Below are 23,666 nucleotides of genomic sequence, written 5' to 3' on the forward strand. Positions count from 1 at the left end.
CTATTTCCACTTCAAATTTAGTAACTTCATTTTAAGTCATCAGATCTTATTAGAAGGGAATATTCCACTATTAATAAAAACAGGTGGAAACTACTAGACCTTTCATGTACCCGCTTTCCCTGGAACTACTTTTTCTTGGCTTTTCTTTTTATTTCCTTCTTCTTGCTCTGAACATGGAATGAAAGATTCTGGCTAAAATATACATTGTAAAATTCTGGATGAAATATACATTTTTCTTTCTTTTGGCTCTTCTCTCTTTTTCCCTATGCAGAAGTGAAATTAAAGATGAATAGGCCTAAGCAAGAATCAGCATGGAAACTTCCAGCAATTTCGCAGATAGTTTCCAGGAAAATTAGGAAAGTTCTCAGTTTCAAAAGAGCCACTAAGTGACACACAAAAGCTAAAGTGACAAACAGAAGTTTACATCTCATTATCCTGTGATTTTAGGAGTTGCTTTTGAACATGGGGAATGATCTTCAGAGGCAACTTCTTTGCAGTTCTTACATATGATCTCCCTAAGCTATCATCATGGAAACCATTAGGGCAATTTTCTCCACCTTAAGGTAGGGGACTGGAATGGATAAAGAGGAAAGAATCAAGGCCCCATTCTCTTTAGGCATCCTCAGCTTCGGTTTCAGGGCAAGATAAACCCAAATCTATTTCCCAGTTTTCTGACTAGAGATTAAGTTGCTTATCCTTTAAGTCAAATTCTCAAAGCTGCTACAATGGAGGTGAGTGAGGACACATAATATCTGCAAATCATGGCACATCTTCAGAGAAGAATTACAAATTTCTTAAAGTATTGTAGAACTTTAATCTTCTAGGTTAAAAAAAATTACCTCTTGCTTTGAAGATAGCTTGGTGCATTGAAAAGCCTGGATGAAGATGACTGAAATCTTCAGTCTATTCACACTAGCCTCTAGGTGCCTTGGGACAAATTACTTCCCTTGACCAGGCTGTGATTTTACCATTGGAGTAGATGTTTCCTAAAATCCTCTTGATTTAGATATTCTAAGGACAAGTTATTGAGGAAACTATCACTAGTTGTTCAGTCTTCAGAATCACCAAAGGATCTAATTTGAGGTTAGGCAGTCAGAGTTGGCCCTGAATGTTCTACGCTCTGTGCTTCAGACCAGGCTGTCTGAAGGCAGGAAGGCTATGTCTCCTTGAAATGACTGGTTGTTCTCTCATTGATTGGGATTCTTCACCTTCAGAGGTCCACTGAGAACTTCAGTTCACCATCATTTTCTCTATACAATGGTATTTCTGCAATCAGGTGTAAGATGGTGATCTGGACCACCCCCAACCATATTTCACCCAATTCTCCAGATAGCCCTTTCACTAATTTCTTTCATCCCTCCTTCATCACTGTGTCACGGTCCCTTTAAGACAGCGGCCATAGTTGAGTGGTGGGAGTAGCTGTTGGCAAGCAAAGAGACTTGCAGGATCTGGCCTACCCTGGGCCACTCACCGCGCAGGCTCAGGGCCCGGGGCTTGATGGGAAAGGAAGGCGGGGCTTAAGGTGCGCCTGCGCATCAGGGGCGCGCGCAAGGGGCTGGTTTAGTGATCCCTTTAAGAAACCGCAGGCGGAGGAATTTCTCTGAGAGAAAATAATCCTACTCACGGGGCCCCTTGGAGGCCATTAACCCCCCGAGTCCCAGCCCCCACCCCCTTTTCTGGGCAGGCCCTACCGCCCACGCGCGCACCCGTGGGATCTCAAGATATCCCACCCAGCGCGCGGCACCCGCCACCTCCCCACTTTCAACACCAGGTTCGGCCGGATCCCGGGAAGCTGCCTTGAGGCGGCCGTGCCTGCAGTGTGGGCGGGGGCCGGGGGCCCGAGAGGTTCCACCGCCACCGCGCCGGGAGCCGCAGCGGTTCCAAGCGGGGCCCAACATGGCGGAGAGAGAGGTGGAGTCCGGCCCCCGAAGGAGGGTAGGTGAGGTGAGGCTGACTCGGGTGGCGGGTGGCGGGCGGCGGGCGGCGGGGGGCGGGGCGGGAGCTGCGTCCCGGGCCGTGGCTGGGGCCGGGGCCGGGAATGGCCAAGCGCAGGCTCGTCGCGGGTCGCCGAGTCCCGGTTGGGGGAAGGTTGCGGGCAGGACTGAGGCAAGCTTGGGTCTGGAGCGCGCTGGAGAGTGGTCCTTCGGCAGGTGGGACAAAGATTTCCTGCTGGTCGGGAGGGGGAGGGGCGGGGGCTGTTTGCTTCTAAAAATTCTTTTCCAGCCTTGGGGGTCGGTTACTTGGGCCTGGGGAGGGAGCGTGTCATGATCTTAAGTGCATCTTTAACAAATCAGTCTGGAAGTTGAACCGGGGCGAGGACCGGTGCGGGTGGCGGCGGCGGGAATAAAAGTCGTGAGGGGTTCTCGCGAGGGAGACCCGGAGGGTTCCTTGGTAACACCGTCGCGAATTCATTTTCCTGCCTCTCTTACCTCCTCTCCCCGTAACCGTTACAGACCGGGGTAGAGGTCGTGGTCTTACCTGTGAACAAGTGGGGTCGTTGGCATGTCCTGATTTAGGAGGAAGATTTTTGGCAGCTATACATGCCATGTTCTAGGCTAGTTTCGTTACCAACAATTCAGAACGTGGATGAGTATGGCAAGTTTTGTCAACACAAGGATGTACCTAACCCATCTGCAGCGGGGAACCGCCAGTTCTGTAGTTGTTAAGTGCCTTATAAAGTTTGTCTTGAAACTTTTAAAATTTAATTCCAAATGACTCTTTTCAGATGGAGAACAATATTGTGCTATCGACTGAGCAATATTTTTCAGACTTCTACAGCTCCACCCCCCACTCCCTCCCTCGGCCCTAGCATGTGAAGCAGTGAGTTCGCTATCAGGAATCTTCCTTTTGGAAATGGTCTCAAAATGATCAAATGAGTGCTAAACCAACCGCGGAAAAAAATTATTAATCTTTTAAAAAATGTGTTTTTATTGATTTTAGAGAGAGAGGAGGGGAGAGGGGCATCGATGAGAATCTGAGAATTGGCTGCCTCCTCTGTACCCGCTATCGGGGTTCGCACCGGCAGTCAGGGCCTGTGCCCCGACCAGGAATCCAGTCGGTGACCTCTTGGTTCATGGGTGCACGCCCAACCACACCAGCCGGGCACTACTTAATCTTTATTGAGAATGACCTTTCTGAGCACAAAATTAGCGATCTCATGATATTACATCTAACATTTTGAGTAAGTGCTTATTATATGCCTGGCATTGTGGTTTCTAGGGAAAATTTAACTTCACATTAATTCTATGTAAAACTCATTTTTCAGATGAGAAGGAATGTAGGCATAGCGGGGGTAAGTAATGAAGATCAGATAGCTAGTTAAGACATTGAGCTGGGATTTCAATCCAGGTTTGTCTCAACTACAGTGCTTGTGTTGGACGCCACATACGCGTTTCTTTAATCTATGTTTCTCTCCTTAAAAGCCTGAATTATAAAGAACCAAAGAAGTGTCTAGTATTTTTTTCAACAATTTATTAAGAAAATATTTTCAGCTACATAGCAAAATTGAAAAGTGTACAGGGAACATCCGTATACCCACAACCTAGATTTACCGTTAACATTTTACTGTACTTGTTTTAATCACATGTTTAGCTATACTTTATCCATCACCAGTTATTTAGGCATTTCATTGTGTTTTGAGCAATTTAAATTTAATGTTTATAGTCTTAGTTTTATAAAATTTTAGATCCTCCTCATGCAATAATTTGTCATGGATAGAACAGGTTAAGCTGTATGAAATATGTCCAAGTGGTTCATTTAATATAAATATTGGGTGTGGAATGCACGTGTTTTTAAATTTAAAATTTTTCTTCAAGCTTTGAGTTTTATTTCTCTCTCTCTTTTTTTTTTTTTTTTTTTTTTTTTTTTTGCCTTTTGAGAATTCTTCTATTTTTAAAATCTCCCAATGTCTCTATACATTTTTCTCACATAAAACTGTGGAGAGTGAACCTTAAAAAAAAAAAAAAAAGAAAATTCAGAGCTCTAAATCTACTGAATTTGTTTTTTCTTAAAAAAAAAAATAAAACCCCCAAAGGAAAGTCAATAATTTTTATACAAATATATACAAAGAATTTCCCTCCCTTCCCCACGGTACTGAGAGTAGATGCCGTCAGGGTACATTTTTGGAAAAGTATGTTTGGGGTTTTACCTGCATGGAAAGCTATTCCGGCGGCGCGCGCCGAGAGTTTAGTCCGCCAGCCTACGTGTGCTCCAAGCTTTGAGTTTTAAACTGGATTCTTCCTCGTTAGGTTTGACCATATGGCATATGACCATCAATTAAAATAATGGGGGTAAATTACTTTAGATATTTAATGTCATTCAAGGAGATTTCTGAATTCGTCTACTAAAGCTGTTGTTATTCACCTTATAAAATAGAATGTTCTAGAAAACATGTATGCACTTTGGTAACAAATTCAACTAGATTTTAAACATATTCTTTTATAATACACTTAAAACTTTTAACACTCTAAACCTTTTAGCTGTCTAAACTTTTAACAACATGTAAAATACATAGGACTTGTACAGGTTTCCCTTTAATTTTACCAGTTTCGTTGTGGTGGAGAGTTATATTCAGTATCTTTTGGGCTCCCTAATCCATTTTGGTTTTGATATTTGGTTAGAATGTTCAATTCTAAATGGTACATGTGTGCTTTTTTTCTGTGAGCGCACGCACTGGCAATGAACTCCACGTGATTCCATCATGTGCCTGTGCGTGATAAACTCCACCTGGATTGTATCGCCCGTGTGCACAATCAATGTGAATTCCATCGCGAGCATGGGAGATAAACTCCTTGTCGATTCCATATGTATACTCCAAGGAGATTAGTAGGGACTATACAGTACAGGATCTTTTAAAATAACTTGACTCTTTGCCTTGAGGAAAGTTTAAACAAACAAAATAGGCCTAGATAATTACTTACAGTTATTTAATCTGAATTTGCATTGTATTTATGATGCTTACTGTCTTTTTATAATCATAACTCACAAAAAGTTGTTAAGCACATATGTTAATTGATGAGCTGTATGCTAGGCATTGTGTTACGGTATTTGTGATTATTAAGGTAATATATTTTGGCGCTTGCTAAATTGTGCACTCCTTTCCGGTAGAGCTGATTTCATTGCTTTTTTGCGTCTCTGACACCTGTGATATTCACGTAATGGGAACTCAGAAAACATTGATTTTTGATAAGAGAAGTTTATCTGTTACAGTAGAGGCTCTATGGCTTTAGTACTAAGTTATCTGCTTTGTATTTTTGGGAGCTTCTGTAAATCTTTCTTATCGTCCTCTATATCCCAAATTTCTCTCCTGTGGATCCAGATTTAGGGATCTTCTGATTTTTCTGGGTTATGGTAAGGTAGGAGAGTGTGGGAAAGTGTATTTTAAGATCATTGGGTTAACAACCTTAAAGTTCTTTGTAGGCCTTTCTGAAGTCATATTTTCATGCTTGTGGGCTGTTAGAATAATAGGTATTAATTGGTCAAGATTTTTTACAAAAAAATAAGCTTTTATTGATTTTTTTTTTTTGTAGAGAGATTAAGGGGGGAAAGGAGGGAGGGAGGGAGAGGGAGAGAGAAAGAGAAACATCCATGTGTGAGAGAGAAACATGGATGGGATTGGTTGCCTCCTGTATCCTGACGGGACTCTGATCCTGCAACCTGGGCATGTGCCCTGACCGGGAATTGAACAGGTGACTTTTTGGTGCATAAAACCACGCTTGACTAACTGAACCACGTCAGCCAGGGTTATATAAGATTAATATTATTGTATTCAGACCGTATCTGAATGCTAGTCTCTCTCTGAACTTTTGAGGAAGCAAGTGCATCATAGTATATCCATCTATCATCTCTGCTATAGAAAGCACCAAGTTCACATGAAAGCTAGTATTAAACACACATCCTCTCTCTTACTTTATTTTATTTTATTTTTTTTTAAATATATTTTATTGATTTTTTACAGAGAGGAAGGGAGAGAGATAGAGAGTTAGAAACATTGATGAGAGAGAAACATCGATCAGCTGCCTCCTGCACACCCCCTACTGGGGATGTGTCCGCAACCCAGGTACATGCCCTTGACCGGAATCGAACCTGGGACCTTTCAGTCCGCAGGCCGACGCTCTATCCACTGAGCCAAACCGGTTTCAGCCTCTCTCTTACTTTAAAGTCAGTATATTTTTGAGTGAATTTTTAAGATTGTAAAATTTTATTTTCTAAAATAAGTTTTAAAATTTATTAGGTAGGCTTGTTCTAAGTAGTGAAATTATTTTATGTTTGGATATTATAACAAACTATCATAAAGCATGGTATCTAATGAAATCTGGTGTCCATATTTTTGCATGAAATTCCTATGTCTTTTATTTTTTATTTTATTTTTTTAAAATATATTTTTATTGATTTCAGAGAGGGAGGGAGAGGGAGAGAAAGAAACATCAATGATGAGAGAATCATTGATCGACTGCCTCCGGAACGCCCCCTACTGGGGATCGGGCCCACAACCCGGGCATGTGCCCTTGTCGGGAATCGAACCCAGGACCCTTCAGTCTGCAGCCAAGGCTCTATCCACTGAGCCAATCTGGCTAGGGCAAATTCCTATGTCTTTTATTTTTATGTTTTTTAAATTAAATCTCTATTGTTCAGATTATTACAGTTGTTCCTCTTTTTCCCCCCCATAGCTCCCCTCCACCTGGTTCCCACCCCATCCTCTGTGCTCACCCCCCCACCCCCCCACTGTCCTCATCCATAGGTGTACGATTTTTGTCAAATCTCTTCCTGCATCCCCCACACCCCACTCCCCCTCAAGAATAGTCAGTCCACTCCCTTTCTATGCCCCTGATTTTATTATAATCACAAGTTTATTCTGTTCATCAGATTTTTTATTCACTTGAATTTTAGATTCACTTGTTGATAGATATGTAAAGATGGGTAAAGTAATCTTGGTTGTAGGTTGTAGGTTCTTGCTATTCATCATTTTGAATATTTCTTGCCACTCCCTTCTGGCTGGCATGGTTTCTGTTGAGAAATCAGCTGACATTCGTATGGGTACTCCCTTGTAGGTAACTAACTGTTTTTCTCTTGCTGCTTTTAAGATTCTCTCTTTGTCTTTTGCCCTTGGCATTTTAATGATGATGTGTCTTGGTGTGGTCCTCTTTGGATTCCTTTTGTTTGGGGTTCTCTGTGCTTCCTAGACTTGCAAGTCAATTTCTTTCACCAGGTAGGGGAAGTTTTTTGTTATTATTTCTTCAAATAGGTTTTCAATATCTTGCTCGCTCTCTTCTTCTGGCACCCCCATAATTTGGATGTTGGTACGCTTGAAGTTGTCCCAGAGGCTCCTTACACTATCTTCATATTTTTGGATTCCTTTTTCTTTTTTCATTTCCGGTTGGGTGTTTTTTGCTTCTTTGTATTTAAAATCTTTGACTTGATTCTTGGGATCCTCTTGTCTGCTGTCGGATCTCTGGATGTTATTCTTTATTTCAGTCAGTGTAAGCTTAATTTCTAGTTGGTCCTTTTTCATATCCTTGAGGGTCTCACTAAATTTATCAGCGGTTTCTAGAAAATTCCTGAAAAATCTTATAATCGTGGTTTTGAATTCTATATCCAGTAGTTTGCTTTCCTCCATTTCTGTCATTTGTGATCTGTTTCTTTGTCTCCGCATTTTGGCTGCTTCCCTGTGTTGATAGAGTGGCTTTGTCTGCTAGGTGTCCTATAGGGCCCAGTGGCTCAGCCTCCCCAATTACCTGAGGTGGACACTCTTGGTGCACCCCTTTGTGGGCTTTGTGCACAGTCTTGTTGTAGGTAAGCCTTGATTGCTGTTGGTATTACTGGGAGGAATTGACCTCCAGGCCAATTGGCTGTGAGGACCAGTTGTGTCTACAATGGGAAAACTTCTGTGCCGGAGACACCCTTATGGGGCAGGATTTGCTTCAGTGGGGCTTTGTCGCTCACTGAGTCTGCTCCCTGACTGTGTCTCCTACGGATGTGAAGAGTTGTAATCTGTCCACTGGGTAGACTGGCTCTTGGATCTCCAAGGAGGTGCAAAGTCAGCCACTGCCTGGGGCCACCCAGCAGGAGCTACAGCGAGATCTGCAGATTCCTCCTCTTTGTTTGGGGTTTGGAGGTGCTCAGATGAGGCGCAGCTGTGAAGTAATGCAGGCTGCTGACGAGCCTTAGGCCTTCTTTGGAAGCTCTGGGGTTCTCTGACCCAGGTTTTTAGGCGGAGAAAGACCAGGCCATTAGTATGCAAAAGCCTCTGCACACAGCTTGGGTGGGGTTGTAAATTGAGTGGGGTGTGGTCTCAGGGAATCACGGGGTGGTGCAAACAGCAATGATTGCCTGTTGGCCCTCCCCCAGATAGGTCCCTGGGTCTCTGTGTCCTGTAGCCCGTGTAGGAACAATGAACGCTGCAAGCACCTCTGCAAGAAAACCATCCTCAACGTTCCGGCCGATGCCAGACAGTACAGTTTGTCTCTGTATTAGTCTGGGTCCCCAAATTCTCACCCAGAACTGGAGTGTAGAGCTGTCGGGAGCTTGTATCTCCCTCCCAATTTAAAAAGACAACTGCGTGCCCAGCTGTCAGCCCCTTTTCAGCGCGCCTCCGTACCTCCACACTTCCACACCTCTGCACCTCCTCCCAGACTCAATGTGGTTTTCTTTTTCCTTCTAGTAGAATTTCCACTCAGCCAGCCTTCCTGTGGTTCTGGATGATATTCGTTTTGTCTTTTAGTTGTAGTTTTAATGTGGTTATGCGCGGCAGCAAGTTCAGGTGTTTACTTATGTTGCCATCTTGGTTGTCTATCCAACGACTACAAATTTCTGACTTTGTATTTGTAAAGATATGATTCACATTGAGCATTCGTTAATAATGGTCAAAGCCATGGATCATTATTATAAAAAGCCTTGCATTGAAATGTATAAAACAAAAAATGTAATGGTTTAGAGGAACCAGAGTTTAATTGAATTTGGTACGGTATGGGGGAAAAATTACCTTCTTCTTACACTTGCCCATGGAGTATTTACATAAATTATTCATAATTTATACTTCATTTTAAAACCTTAAAATTTAGACACTACATGCTTCGATCACAGTGCAGTGAAGCTGAAATGCGTAAAGTGTCAAAACAACCCAAACATTTGGAAATTTTAGAACCTTTAAGCACCTCTTGGGCTAAACAAGTTGAAAGTAACTTTATTTACAAAACTCTTAGGAATATTACAATGAGTTATATGCCATTTATATCTCAATTAAAAAAAGGATTATAACAATGAGAGTCTGCCATTTCATAACTTGGGATATGAGCAGAGCTAATCTTTAAAGAAAAGATTTAACATTAAATGCTTTTAGTGTAAAAAAATAAATTGCATATTCAATTTTATGTGTTAGAACAATGAAATAAACCTGAGTAAAGCATAAGGGAAAAATTAATAAAGTTGAAAATAATGTGTTAGAAAAATGAATTAAGAAATAGAAAATTTATAGATTGATAAAAATAAGAGCTGATTTTTGTTTGAAGAGATCAATAAAGTAAACAAGTTTCTGCCAAGTCTAATTGAGGGGAAAAAAAGAAAAAATAGAAACACATAGTATTAAGAAGAAGAAAACACTATATAACCATAAATATATTGGGATAATATGTTGAACATGTATAATTAACTCAGTGCTGATTCAGATATAAATTAGATGAAGTGGGAGATTTTCTAACATAAGTCACCAAAATGATTCAAGAAGTAGAAAACCTGAATAGGCCAATAACTGCGTAAAAAATGGTAAATAATGTCAATGAACAACTCCCTACGTTTCTAATCTCTTTTTGTAACTTTTGAGGAATAGTTTATTGTTTTGTTTTAAAAATATTTGCCAAAAAAAAAATAAAAAAATCTCATATAAGTTGCCAAAAAAGACCTTGGTATGTTTAATTTTCATTTCTGATAAAGTCCTATTCAATGAAGCTAAGAATACAGGGTTATTTCCTTCATTTGTATTAGAATCCAGCAAGCATCCTTGGAAATTTAGGAGTGATGCCTGCTATTACCATAATTACTTAGTTCTAGGCAATATAGTTAGGTGAGGAAAGGAAATAAGAGGTGTAAAGTTGGGGAACAAAATTATTTTCAATGATATAGTTATTTATCTGTAAACCTCAAGAATATCAATAGAAAATATGACTAAGAAGTGAAAATGCAAAAAAGAAAACAATCTGGAGGAAAGGAAGAAAATATAACAGGGAACAGTAAAATGCTTAGTTACAGCATAAAAATGTTTTTCAAACTTCTATAAAACCCAATAACCTGACTGTAACTAGTTGGAAAATATGTTTTTTTAAAAAATATTTTTATTGATTTTTTACAGAGAGGAAGGGAGAGGGATAGAGAGTTAGAAACATCGATGAGGGAGAAACATCGATCAGCTGCCTCCTGCACACTCCCCACTGGGCATGTGCCCGCAACCAAGGTACATGCCTCCGACCGGAATCGAACCTGGGACCCTTGAGTCTGCAGGCCGACCCTCCATCCACTGAGCCAAACCGGTCAGGGCTGTAAAGTATGTTTTTAAAAGAAGTTGATTCACAAAGTAATCAAAAAATAAAATTCCTTGAGATAAACCTAATAAGAAATATGTGAGATTTAAAGAAAATGATAAGACTTTTCCCTAAGGACATGATAATAAAATAACAGTAGTCACAACAACAACTAATTTTTATTGAGTCTTGCTTTAAGCATATGTCTTAACTCATTTAATCCTCAAAATGACCCCATAATGTAGTGTTAAGTCTGGGATAACAGGAAAAGTGTCTTGTCAAGGTTATTTAGCTGAGTAGAATGAGGAAGAATGGGATTGGAACCCATTCAGGCTGTGTAAATGAGGATCTGTAGCAACTAAGCTTTGATGATTCTTGGAAAAAAAAAAGGCTGATATGCTATGTTCCTGGATGGGAAACGCCAATATTATGAAAATACTAGAGGCCTAGTGTACGAAATCGCACATGGGTAGGGTTCCTAGGCCGAGCCTGTGATCAGGGCCATCTTCCGCCCACTCGCCAGTCCCCAGGTCCGCCCTGCCGCTACCCACCCTGGTTCCCCGTGACTCCCCGTTCGCGGTCTGGCGATCAGAGCCTGCGGGCCAGGAGGGAGGGACTGAGAGGTGGTCAATGCACCTCATAACTACTCTCTAGAGGTCTTTCTGGTTGTTACGCTGTTATGGTTGCTGGGCTTTTATTATATAGGACGTCCCACTACTAAGTATTATCTCAGTCAGTAGTACAAGGGAGTTTTTTTCTTTTTTCTTTTGATGGTGAAGAGGGTAGAATTTGACAAAACAATGATCAAATTCATTTGGAATTATAAATATGTGAAAGATCGCCAAAGTAATTTTTAATTGAAGAATAATGGGAGAATGCAGGAGTAGGGGAATGTGTGGGTACCTTGTTCTGTAGAATCTTGAATATGATACTGGTATAGGAATGTTCAGACAAATTATTACAAATAAAGAAATAGACTCATATCCATACATAAGAACATAATTATTTATTCATTAAATGGTGTTTGGACAGTCTGCCAGTCATTTGGGCAAAAATAAAGTTAGATCTTTTTCTTACTCCTCATGCCAAAACAAATTTGAGAGGGATTGAATATATAAATATAATAAAACAAAAGTATAAAGGTACCTAAGGAAAATTAGATAAATCTTAGATATCGATATAGGGAATGCATTTCTAAGCATAGGTAATAATGATAATGCAATTCAAAACAATGATAGATTTGACTACATTGAAAAAATTATCACATAATTTTTTTTTTCCCATTCTGACCCAAGGATGATTTTTGATTTTTTCTTTTTTAGAGAGAGAAGTAGTGTGTGTGTTGGAGGGGAGGGAGAAAGAGACAGACAGACATCAATGTGAGGGAGAAACATGGATTGGTTGTCTGCCGTACTTGTTCTGAATGGGGCTTGAACCTGTAATCTAGTTGTGTGCCCTGACCAGGAATCAAACCTGCAACCTTTTGCTGCATGGGATGATGCTCCAACCAACTGAGCCACCTGGCCAGGACAAAAAATCTCACATTTTTAAAAAGGAAAAGTGTTTGAAATGTGTGACAAATGGGAGTGACTACGGAGTCCTGGACAGATAAAAGCAGATAACCACTTTAAAAGTCATCTTATAATTCCTCAGTGTTCCACATCCAGTCATTATTCATTTTTTCATTAAAATGCTTGAGTGTCGCCCTAACTGGTTTGGCTCAGTGGATAGAGCGTCTGCGGACTCAAGGGTCCCAGGTTCGATTCCGGTCAAGGGCATGTACCTTGGTTGTGGGCACATACCCAGTAGGGAGTGTGTGGGAGGCAGCTGATCGATGTTTCTCTCTCATTGATGTTTCTAACTCTCTATCCCTCTCCCTTTCTCTCTGTAAAAAAATCAATAAAATATATTTTTTTAAAAAAATGCTTGAGTGTCTATACAAGGAACCATTGTAGATACTGAGGATATAGTAATGAATAATAAAATGGAGAAAATCTCTGCTCTTCAGAGTTTACATTCTGTGATGGGAGAAATAATTGCTAATTAATGAGGAGGATTTAAAATGGAGTGTTTCTGTAGAGAAACAAAACAGAAAAAAGGAAATGCAATATGCTATGGTGGAAAGGCCATTGCAATTTTAAATAGTGACATTTAAGCAAACACCTGAAGGAGGTGAGAAAACGATCCATGTCGGCATCTGAGAGGAAAAATATTCCAGGTAGAGGGAAAAAAGGCAAAGGCTGTGAGGAGGGAGAGTGCTGTGCATGTTATGAACAGCAAAGTTGTGGTAGCTTGAAGGGGAGTGAGCAAGATGGTGGTTAGTAGTAGGAGATGAGGTAAGGGAAATAACTGTCTAAATCCTTTAAGGGCATTTAAGTCAGGATTGTCCTTTGCTGTGGTGACTGTTGTGTACATTGTCGGATGTTTCACAGCATCCCTGGCCTCTACCCACTAGATGTCAGTAAAAATCCCCAGTTGTAGTAACCAAAAATGCTTCCAGACATTATCAAATTCTAGATTTGGGAGCATTGCCCCTGATTGAAAAGCACTGCTTTTCTAAATCACTGTCAGTCCTTCTGGACAAGGCTTGGAGGAAGATTTATGGTGTGTACTTGTGGTAACAGTGCAGAGTTCGTAAGGGCGACCCAATCTCTCCTCAGTCAAGTGGCTATGGGTCTTTGAATCGACTAGGTCTGGAAACGGCAAATGTATTTGACTTCCACTGTGATGATTCAAGTCAGATTGGCCACCAGATTTAGGCATTTTCGTGTTATACAGATTAAACTGCCCATCTATTTCATTCCTAGGAACATCGTGATCAATTAGCCACTGCCAAAGATCCCTGTGGGCCAAAGCATTCTGATTACTGGTATGTCCCTGCTGCCCTTACCTATGGGGTTAATGCTGTCACTTGGCCTTTATTACTTTGGGATCCCACAATCCTCAGTGAAATCAAAAGAGCCCATCTCAATGATAACATTCCCAATAGTAATACCAAAAGAGCAGCCACACAGCTTTTCAAGTATGCAGAGCTTCCCTAACGAATATAGTGTCTCCTGGACTTTACCCCTGGTGGTACCAATCTTTTAATAGTCAGAGGACAGAAACCTCAGAGTAGTTTGAATAGGGAAAGTTCAATATAAAGAATTATTAACTAGTTACAAAGAATTGACCCTAGGGGGGAAAGGGAACTTTAAGATATGCAGGATAGCAGGTAGAGGGAGCAACCACTAACTTTAGGGCTGAGTCAGAGTAGCAGGGATGGAATTAATTTGAAAGATGCCCCATCTCTCACTTGAAGGCTGAGATTCAGATCTTGTTGGAGAGGATGTGTTCCACTGGATGCTGGACAGGTTTGAAGTGCTGCAGCTTTTTGTTGGCAAACAGGAAACCTCCCTCTGGGGTGCTGACAAAAGTCACTAGGAAGGCCCTTGCTGAACCTGGTTAAGAAGACAGCTGGAGCATTGGTAAAATTCTCTGGGGAGCTTCTTGCCCTCTGGGGTGCTGACAGAACTTTCTGGGAAACCAATCATGGTTGTGTGTGTGTGTGTCACTGGAGACTTGATGGGAAGTTGGCACCTGGGAGAGGGTCATTGGGTGCTTTGCATGCTACTAGCCTCCACTGGAGCAAGCAGTTCAGAGCACAGTTTAATGAGAAGAAAACCCCTTTCCTTCTGGAGTACTCTTTTCCAGTGCATCTGCTGACAAAGATTGTTAACATTGTGCCAGTTGGCAAAGGAGAAGTGTTCACAGGTGCCAGCTGCCTCACAGAGTAGATTTGGAGATTAGAGGAAATCTATATATATATAAAAGCCTATGACCGGTCCACTGGTCGCTATGATGTGCACTGACCACTCGGGGCAGATGCTTAACGCAGGAGCTGCCCCCTGGTGGTCAGTGCACTCCCATAGCTAACCTCCCGCGGCCAGTCAACCTCCCGCGATCCCTCCCCCTGGCAGGCCAACCTCTCACGGCCCCTACCCCAGCCAACCTCCCATGGCCCTGATCCGCTCCTATCACATACCAGGCCAAGGGTCCCCACCCATGCACGAATTCATGCACTGGGCCTTTAGTTTAAAAATAAATGTTGCCCAAACCGGTTTGGCTCAGTGGATAAAGCAGGGGTCCTCAAACTATGGCCCACGGGCCACATGCAAATACAAATATTGTATTTGTTCCCATTTTGTTTTTTTACTTCAAAATAAGATATGTGCAGTGTGCATAGGAATTTGTTCATAGTTTTTTTTTTAAACTATAGCCCGGCCCTCCCACGGTCTGAGGGACAGTGAACTGGCCCCCTGTTTAAAAAGTTTGAGGACCCCTGGGATAGAGCGTCAGCCTGTGGACTGAAGGGTCCCAGGTTCGAGTCCGGACAAGGGCATGTACCTTGGTTGCGGGCACATCCCCAGTAGGGAGTGTGCAGGAGGCAGCTGATCGATGTTTTTCTCTTATCGATGTTTCAAACTCTCTTTCCCTCTCCCTTCCTTTCTGTAAAAAAAATCAATAAAATATATATTAAAAAAATAAATAAAAGTAAACGTTGACTGGCGCATGCAGAATACATATAAAACTCTTCCTGGCACCAATTGGATATGACCATAAGGGATTGCCATGGAATATTCAAAGTGGTGAAAAGGATCTAAAACTATAACTATTTACTCAAGAAAACTATAATTTAAAATTAAAGGTGAAATAAAGAGCTTCAAGACAAGAAAAAAGCTAAAGGATTTCATCACTACCAAACCAGTATTATAAGAAATGTTAAAGGGTTTTCTTTATGAAGAAGAAAAAGAAAAGAAAGAAAAAGCAAAGAACAGTTATAAAGAATAAAATGACAATAAATACGTAACTGTAAATAATCACTTTAAATGTAAATGGCTGAAATACTCCAATCAAAAGACATAGGGCCCTCGCTGGTTTGTCTCAGTGGATAGAGCATCAGCCTGCGGACTGAAGGGTCCCAGATTTGATTCCTGCCAAGAGCATGTGTCCAAGTTGCAGGCTCAATCCCCAGTAGGGGGTGTGCAGGAGGCAGCTGATCAGTGATTCTTATCATTGATGTTTCTATCTCTCCCTCTCCCTTTCTCTCTGAAATCAATAAAAATATATTTTAAAAAAAGATATAGAATAGCAGAATGGATAAGAAAACAAGACCCAAAAGGAGACATATGTACTACCATTTGTAATACTTTAAACAAGAAAGTAAAATTTAAAAGAAGAAAAAAAATTTAAAAGAAGAAAACAAGACCCATGTATATGCTGTCTACAAGAGACCTACCTCAGAATGAAAAAATACGTTAAAAGTCAAGGGAAAAAGATACTTCATGCAAAGAGAAATGGAAAAAATAAAACCTGGGTTAGCAATACTTGTATCAGTCAAAATCGACTTCAAAACAAAGGAGATAACGAGACAAAAAAGGCTATCACATAATGCTAAAGGAATTAATCCAACAAGAGGCTATAACCCTTGTAAACGTTTATACACCCAACATCGGAGCACCTAAATATATAATGCATATCTCAATGGGAGAGATTGACAGTAATGTAGTCAATAGTAGGGGATTTATTTATTGTTAATTCTCACCAAGGGAATGAGTCTGCAACCGAAGTATGTGTTCTTGACTGGAATCGAACCCGGGACCCTGGACTGACGCTTTATCCACTGAACCAAACATGCTAGGGCCATAGTAGGGGATTTTAAGACCCCATTGACATTAACAGATCTTCCAGACAGAAAATTAAGAAGGAAGCAAGGGCCTTAATTGACACACTAGATCAGATGGGTTTAATTGATGTCTTCAGAACATTTCATCCCAATGTCACAGAATATAAATTCTTTTCAAGTGCACATGGAACCTTTCTCTAGGATAGATCACATTAGGACAGAAAACATCAATCAATTGTTTCCTGTACATGTCCTGAATGGGGATCAAACCCACAACTTGGGTATGTGCTCTGGGAATGGAACCTGCAACCTTTTGGTGTGCAATGCTCCAACCAACTGAGTCATACTGGGCAGTGGTTAAGAATTTTTTTTTTTAATTGAATTTATTGGGGTGACATTGGTTAATAAAATTATATAGGTTTCAGGTGTACAATTTTATAATACATCATCTGTATATTGTATCATATTGTGTGTTCACCACCCAAAATCAGGTCTCCTGTCACCATTTATGCTCTCTTTACGCTCTTCTACCTTCCCCCACCCCCTTTTACCTCTGGTAATCACCATACTGTTGTCTGTGTCTATGAGAGTTTTTTATTTATTTTTTTCTTAATCTCTTCACCTTTTTCACCCAGCCCTCCCCAAATCTCCTCCCCTCTAATAGCTATTAGTTGTTTTTCTGTTTCTATGTGTCTCTTTTTATTTTGCTTAGTTTTTTTGTGTGTTTTGTCCATGAGATTGTACATAAAAGTAAAATCTATGGTATTTGTCTTTGTCTGACTAGCTTATTTTACTTCACATAATACAGTAAAACCTCACTAAAAATGGACTAATTCGGGCGAGGGGGGTGTCCTTTAAAGCTGAGAGTCTGTTATATAATAAAATAGGTTTTCCAAATGCATATGTTTAAAAAATTGACAAATTAGTTTACCTGTTTTTACTTATGTAAACACATTTGTGTAATTAAAATCAAGTATGTATGAAAAGTTTAATTTCACCGAAAAGTTTCCTATATGTATTACTGTAATTTTAAATTTATACTGAATAGGTCTAGTAAATGTGTACATTCACCAGTCACCATGATTAAATAAATGCACACAGATGGGGCATGTAATTGTTGGAAGTTGAATCAAATTTGGAAAGGATTATGACAGTTTGCAAAGGCATAGAAAAGATGCTTATTTTGTGTCGTAAGTTATCTGAGAGAAAGAAGATAGCCAGCACTATGTACTCATGATAAAGCTATTTTTACAAAGCAGTAAGACATTTTGATTCTCAAACTTTATGTTTTAAATTATAGAATAACTATTACACAGTTTTAAAAAATTTCCCTATATATTTACAAGTGATAGTTAAGACTTTTAAAATGTTTTGACAAAAATCTTAAAGATCACAGAACAATTGTAATTTTTCCCCCTTTGATTATTAAGATTGCTTTGCTCTTTTGGTTTCAATTTTCAAGGTCATTTTATGGTCTTGCACTATAGTGAAAAGTGAGTATTGTCTGTATGAAAAATGTTTTTTTCCACAACAACTTTTTATATTTTACAACGATAAAATGATTATCAAGATCAATACTATGAATAAGCTTGAAAGTGTAAGTAGGGGATGTGTGAATACAAAGACATTACCATTATGGGGATGAGGAAGAGGAATGGATGTTTAATTTGTGATGTTCTGTTGCGGGCATTAAAACTATTTGAAGCTTCTGCTTAATCTTTGAGATTCTTGCTAATTTTAAAATGCACTCTAGGATGTTTATGTTTTTAATACAGACAAGTTTTAAGTTACTTAATAATAGTAATTCTTTTATTCAGCAAACATTAATTGAACTTCTGTTCTGTGTTGGGCATTGTTGTAGATGCTAAGGTTACAACAAATTTTCTGTAAACTAGGATACAGTCTAATCTGCCCCTTCTGCTTTGAGAAATGTGGATTCTCTAATCCTTTACAGAGTCTTGATTTCATTAGGGTTCTGTTGAAAGAAACTAGATTATTTTTAATTTTTGTATATCTCCAAAGGCTTTTGTTTAAAAAGTGTTCATTTTTTTTATGAGTTTCTTGTTTAGGTAGTCTTTAGAATGTAGTTAAAACTTCACTTTTGTATAGCCCCAGTTAATTGTCAGCAGATGTAGACACATCTGATGTACTAGTGCTAGGAAAGAGAGTTGTGAATTCTCCCTTGTTTAGGAAGTTGTGTGTGTGGGTTGTGTGAGATGGCATCATTAAAGAATTGTAACTAGCTTACTTATGAAATCTGAGCAGGTGTTTACTATTGGATTAAGACTGGAAATGCTTGAGCACAGTGCACAGTGATCCAGAGGCATAAAACTACCTGAGAGATTGGGTGAGCTACAGGTCATCCTATATAATAGAAGCCTAAAATGCAGATAGTCCCCTCTACTGGGAATTCGACTGCTTGCTATGACATGTGCTGACCACCAGGGGGTGGTGTGGAACATGGCGGGTGTCGGTGACAGTGCTGGCAGTGGGTGGCAGTGGAGGTGCTACTGGCCCCTATGGGCCCCAACAAGAGCGGGACCATGGCGGGATGGTGGAGCAGGTGAGCAGTCGGTGCCAGGCTAAGGCAGGTGCGAGTGGGGCTTGATCACCCCGATGATTGACCTGCAGATAGCAACCAGCGGCAGTGGCGGGGTGCAGGGCTCTGATGACTCAGTTGGAGAGGGGCGTGTGGGGGCCCTGGGACCCAGGTGCTGCCCAGGGCCTAGAGGTCAGCTGGGACCTGCCCTTCCATGCCAGACGCTCATGTTTCGATTGTTGGCCAGGTTTTGGGACCGCACCCATGCACGAATTTTGTGCACTGGGCCTCTAGTTTATAACAATAATAGCTAGAGCAGTGGTCGGCAAACTCATTAGTCAACAGAGCCAAATATCAATAGTACTTCTTCAAAATAGACTCACCCAGGCCGAAAACCGACTTCTGCGCATGGGCCACGAAGTTTCAGTCGCACTGTATGTGTGCACCCGCACGTGGTATTTTGTGGAAGAGCCACACTCAAGGGGCCAAAGAGCCACATGTGGCTCTCGAGCCACAGTTTGCCGACCACTGAGCTAGAGCATTTGCATTGGGGATGGGGATTTAATTGGAACATGAAGGCAGGAAATGATGAAGGCCAGATTTTGGAGAATCAGATGTTTGGGCTTTTTCCTGGGGAGCCTTATTCAGAGATGTGTGTGTGTTTGTCCCCCAACCTCCATTTATTTTATAAAATAGAGGTGTAAATAGTACTTATTTAATGAGACTTTAAGAAGGCTAAATGAATTAAGTAAATTTAAAAGGTGAAAGCAGTGCCAGGCACAGTGTGAGGGTCCTGATAACTGTTAATCACTAGTTAGAATGATTTAGGAACCATTGCCTCAGGTCACCTAAAAAGTTCCATAGTTGGGCACTTGATAAATACTAGAATCACAGGTGGTTAGTAACTACTTACAAAGATTAATCAAAATTTAAAAATGAAAACAGGCCGTAACCGGTTTGGCTCAGGGATAGAGCGTCGGCCAGCGGACTGAAAGGTCCCAGGTTCGATTCTGGTCAAGGGCATGTACTTTGGTTGTGGGCACATCCCCAGTAGGAGGTGTGCAGGAGGCAGCTGATCGATGTTTCTCTCTCATCAATGTTTCTAACTCTCTCTCCCTTCCTCTCTGTAAAAAATCAATAAAATATATTTAAAAAAATGAAAACAAATGTAAAGTAAAACAGCAAAATGCAAATTTAACAATGAGATAACTTTTTTTTCTTGCCTATCAAATTAAGGAAGATGGTAGAGAAGTTCTTGAAACAGCTGAACTCACCATATTGATATATATAAATATAGTGCTTTTAATGGGCAGTTTGGTAACATCTATCAAAAATTTAAGTGCTTTCTGGCTGGTGTGGCTCAATTGAGTGGCATCCCATGGACCAAGAGATCCACAGTTGATTCTCAGTCAGGGCACAAGACCAGGTTGCTGGCTTGATCCCCAGTGCGGGGTGAGCAAGAGGCAGCAGTGGTGGCGGGGGGCGGGGCTACTCAATGTTTTTCTCCCCCCTCTCTCTAAAACCAATAAAAGCACATTAAAAAAAATTAAGTGCCTATGCTCTTTAATTTCATGACTCTACTTCTTGGAATTGATCATAGATATATGATCAAACATACAGTCACATAAACACACACACTGACATATATAAGCCAACTTATGCTATATATGTATCCCACGTTCAGAGGCTGTTAAATCGCGTTGTTTACCCATAGCTTCAGAAAAAAATCACTTCTGCTGTTGTGGTAAATAACCTGCTTCCCTCTTTATAATGGTCTGGCCCTCTAGCAACTTCAGCGCGAAATTATAGCTAATTTGCCTACAAATGTCAGGTGGTCATAATAGTCTGGCCACTCAGTGTATATACAGTGATAACAATTATAATATTTGGAAAAAAGCTTGAAACAACCTAAGTGCCCATTTCTATCTATACTAATAATAGAGAAATATGCAAATTATCCATTGCAGTGCCATGTCATGACTGGATCAGCAGGCTGCATCTCCCCCCCCCCCCCCCTCAGGCAACTGCAAGGTCTGGGGTAGGATAGGATACGATAGGAGGGGATAAGAAAGGAGAGGGAGAGGAGGGCAGGCCTGCATGCAGACAGGTCAAGAGGAGAAACAAATACAGAAAGGGAACAAGAAAAAGACGCAGGAATGGAAAAGGGAAGGAAATGCGGGGCTGCATGTGGGAGGGGGTGGTGACCACGGGGGGGGGGGGCGGGGGGAGCAGGTGAGCCCGGTGAGGGGCCGGGCAGGAGCCCTACCCAGACGTGGGAAGAGGGCGATGTCCCCGGGGTGGGCTGAGGCCTTCTGGATGTAGGCACTCCTGCTTCGCAGCATCCTCGCTGGGCCGGGCATCCTGGGCAGGGAATGGGAGTAGGATGGTGGCAGGGAGGCTGGGGAAGGGGAGGTCGTGAACACCTGGCCGGGGCTGAGCCCTGGGCTGGGGATTAATGCCCCTCTGAAAAGAAGCTTTAAGAAGGGAAGGAGGGAGAGAAGAACTTTATAAAGGAGTCAGTAGACAGCAGAGTTAAAGAAGGGAAGAGGATGTATGAGTGAACTGTAGGAGCTATAATGAAAATCAAGTATAGTTGTGTACTGGGGACAGATTTTAAAAGTAGGAGTCAGAAAAGAAAAAAAGATAAATGATAGTGAGTAATTAGGCAGGTAGATATTAAAATAGTAGGAGTAGATAAGAATGTATGAGAAAGGTAGGATGAAAGAGAAAGAGGGAGGGAAGAAAAGTTTTAAAGGGGAGCTGGTGGAGCTTAAAAGGAGAATGGGAAGAAGGAAGAAATGTGGGAGGGAGCAAAGCAGGTCTGAGGGCGGAAGTGAAGAAAAAAATTAAGGTGGGGCCGAAACCGGTTTGGCTCAGTGGATAGAGCGTCGCCTGCGGACTGAAGGGTCCCGGGTTTGATTCCGGTCAAGGGCATGTACCTGGGTTGCGGGCACATCCCCAGTGGGAGATGTGCAGGAGGCAGCTGATCGATGTTTCTCTCTCATTGATGTTTCTGACTATCTTTCTCCCTTCCTCTCTGTAAAAAATCAATAAAATATATTTGAAAAAAAAATTAAAAAAAAAAAAAGAAAGAAGGGATGTGGGGAGGGAGCAAGGGCAGGAGAAAGATGGGAAGCAGGATGATGGAACAGAAGTAGGAAATAAGGAGGAAAGAAAAGTTTATAAATGATGAGTCAGTAGGAAAAAGTGTTACATAAAGGAGAGAGAAAAATTGTGTAAGAGGGAGAAGCCAATGAGGAAGTCAAATACAGTTGTGTGTGAAGGGGATAAGATTAAAAAAAAAAGTTAATAGGGGCAGCTAGGCCGGCAGGGGAGGGCAGTTAGGGGGATCAGGCCAGCAGGACAGGGCAGTTAGGGGGACCAGGCAGGCAGGCAGAGTGGTTAGGGAAGGTAGGCAGGTGAGCAGTTAGGACCCAGAGGTCCTGGGTTGTGAGAGGGATGTCCAACTGCCAGTTTAGGACCAATTGGTTGGACACTTAGCATATTATGCTTTTATTATATAGAGTTTCCTTCTTAATTTGATTAATAATTTGAAGGAAATACTCTTTAGCATGTTGAGTAATTACACTTTTTTCTATGTATTTGTGAAACTATCAAGTGGGAAAGCCCTTGTACAATACTTGTGAAAACCACACATGGTCAGATGACATGATTATTAAGAAAAGCTGAAAAAAACATGACTTTGGAGTATATTACTAAATTAAAAATGACCTTCTTGTATTAAAATGTATAGATACAACTGCTACTGTCATTTAGCATCATTTCTCATAGTATTTCTGTAGTATGTTAATAAATGTTATCCTTCAAAAGGGTTCTGTGGTCAAATATGTTTGGGAAATTTTGTGTGAAACAAAGCAGTATCGGGGTCAGGTATGTTTGGGAAATGCTGGGTGAAACAAAGTAGTACAAGTTTCTTTAGTTTGACTTTTTAGTGTTTAATTAATTAACAACCATTATAAATTACTAAAAAGATGTTTTGTATTTCCTATATTAATTTGATGACAGAACTTTTCTCAGAACATCTTGCAGGTTTGCATAACAAATGCTGAGAAATGCAAAGTATAGCATATGGTTAATAAAAAAGATTGAGAGATTATACAGTATAACACATCCTCAAATGACTTCATTTCATTCAAGATCATTTCCTTATAACTTTCAGATGCCATAAGAACTTGTTTATACATCAACCCGCCTATGGTAAAATTGGTCTCATTATACATCATTTCACTTAAAGTCGCAGAACCTATCAATGATGTTAAGTGAAAACTTACTGTAAAATATGCTAGGGTGTATGGGTATCCCAGGATGTTGATTGTTCTGTTTAGTGTTGATTTGGAGTTTCGCATAGTTTTCAAGAGATGTTAGTAAGTTCTCAACAATTGTTTATTGAGAGCATGTATTGGCTACATTTATTATTACAAATATATGTGATTCTCTATTTTGTAACATAAAAGTGATTTTAAAAAAATAAGGTTTTTTTTTGTTTGTTTTTGTTTTTAATACTGAGGGCATGCATTTATCTCTTTATTTTTGGTTTGTAGGTTTTGGCCTGAGAACTTCTTTCGTTCTGAATTTTATTTTACTCTATTCGATGGTATTTCTGCTTTTGTAAATTGGAGTACTCTGGGTTGAAAATTATAGCTTTTGGGGGAGTTGGGAGGGATACTAAAAAAATGCTAGAAGATTATGATGGTAATGTTATTTTTCTCTTTTTGCTTTTTCAGTTTGAGCAGAAAACTGGTGGAGTTTTTGATGAAATTGTAGAGAACTGTAAGTACCATTTTAGAAAAAAAATCATGTATTTATATACATAATACAGATAATATATAAGCCTAGATAGAACATTTATCTATAGCAGATTTATCTAAATCAGTTTGATTTATTTGAGATCTCATCACACCTTCTTAGTATATTGAGTAAGTTAATCTGA

General features: G+C 40.5%; 1 protein-coding gene across 14 annotated transcripts in view; it reads left to right on the forward strand.

Annotated features, from left to right (window-relative positions):
- Positions 1-1,599: 1,599 nt before the first annotated feature.
- The window catches only part of ZMYM4 (zinc finger MYM-type containing 4), a 124,422-nt gene continuing 102,355 nt past the window's right edge, over positions 1,600-23,666 (forward strand). For 5 of the 14 annotated variants that reach the window (XR_004973848.1, XR_004973847.1, XM_036347696.1 and 2 more), the window contains exons 1-2: positions 1,600-1,944; positions 23,461-23,506. Coding sequence is in view for 6 of the 14 variants with exons in the window: in XM_036347696.1 (XP_036203589.1) it covers positions 1,897-1,944; positions 23,461-23,506 (94 nt within the window). In the remaining 8 variants the exon portion in view is untranslated. Of the gene's footprint in view, positions 1,945-2,031; positions 2,151-23,460; positions 23,507-23,666 lie in introns of those variants that run through there. The other 9 variants (XM_036347700.1, XM_036347698.1, XM_036347701.1 and 6 more) reach the window with 6 other exon arrangements.

Source organism: Myotis myotis, unplaced genomic scaffold (genome assembly GCF_014108235.1).
Source record: "Myotis myotis isolate mMyoMyo1 unplaced genomic scaffold, mMyoMyo1.p scaffold_m19_p_2, whole genome shotgun sequence".
Taxonomy (NCBI): Eukaryota; Metazoa; Chordata; class Mammalia; order Chiroptera; family Vespertilionidae; genus Myotis; species Myotis myotis.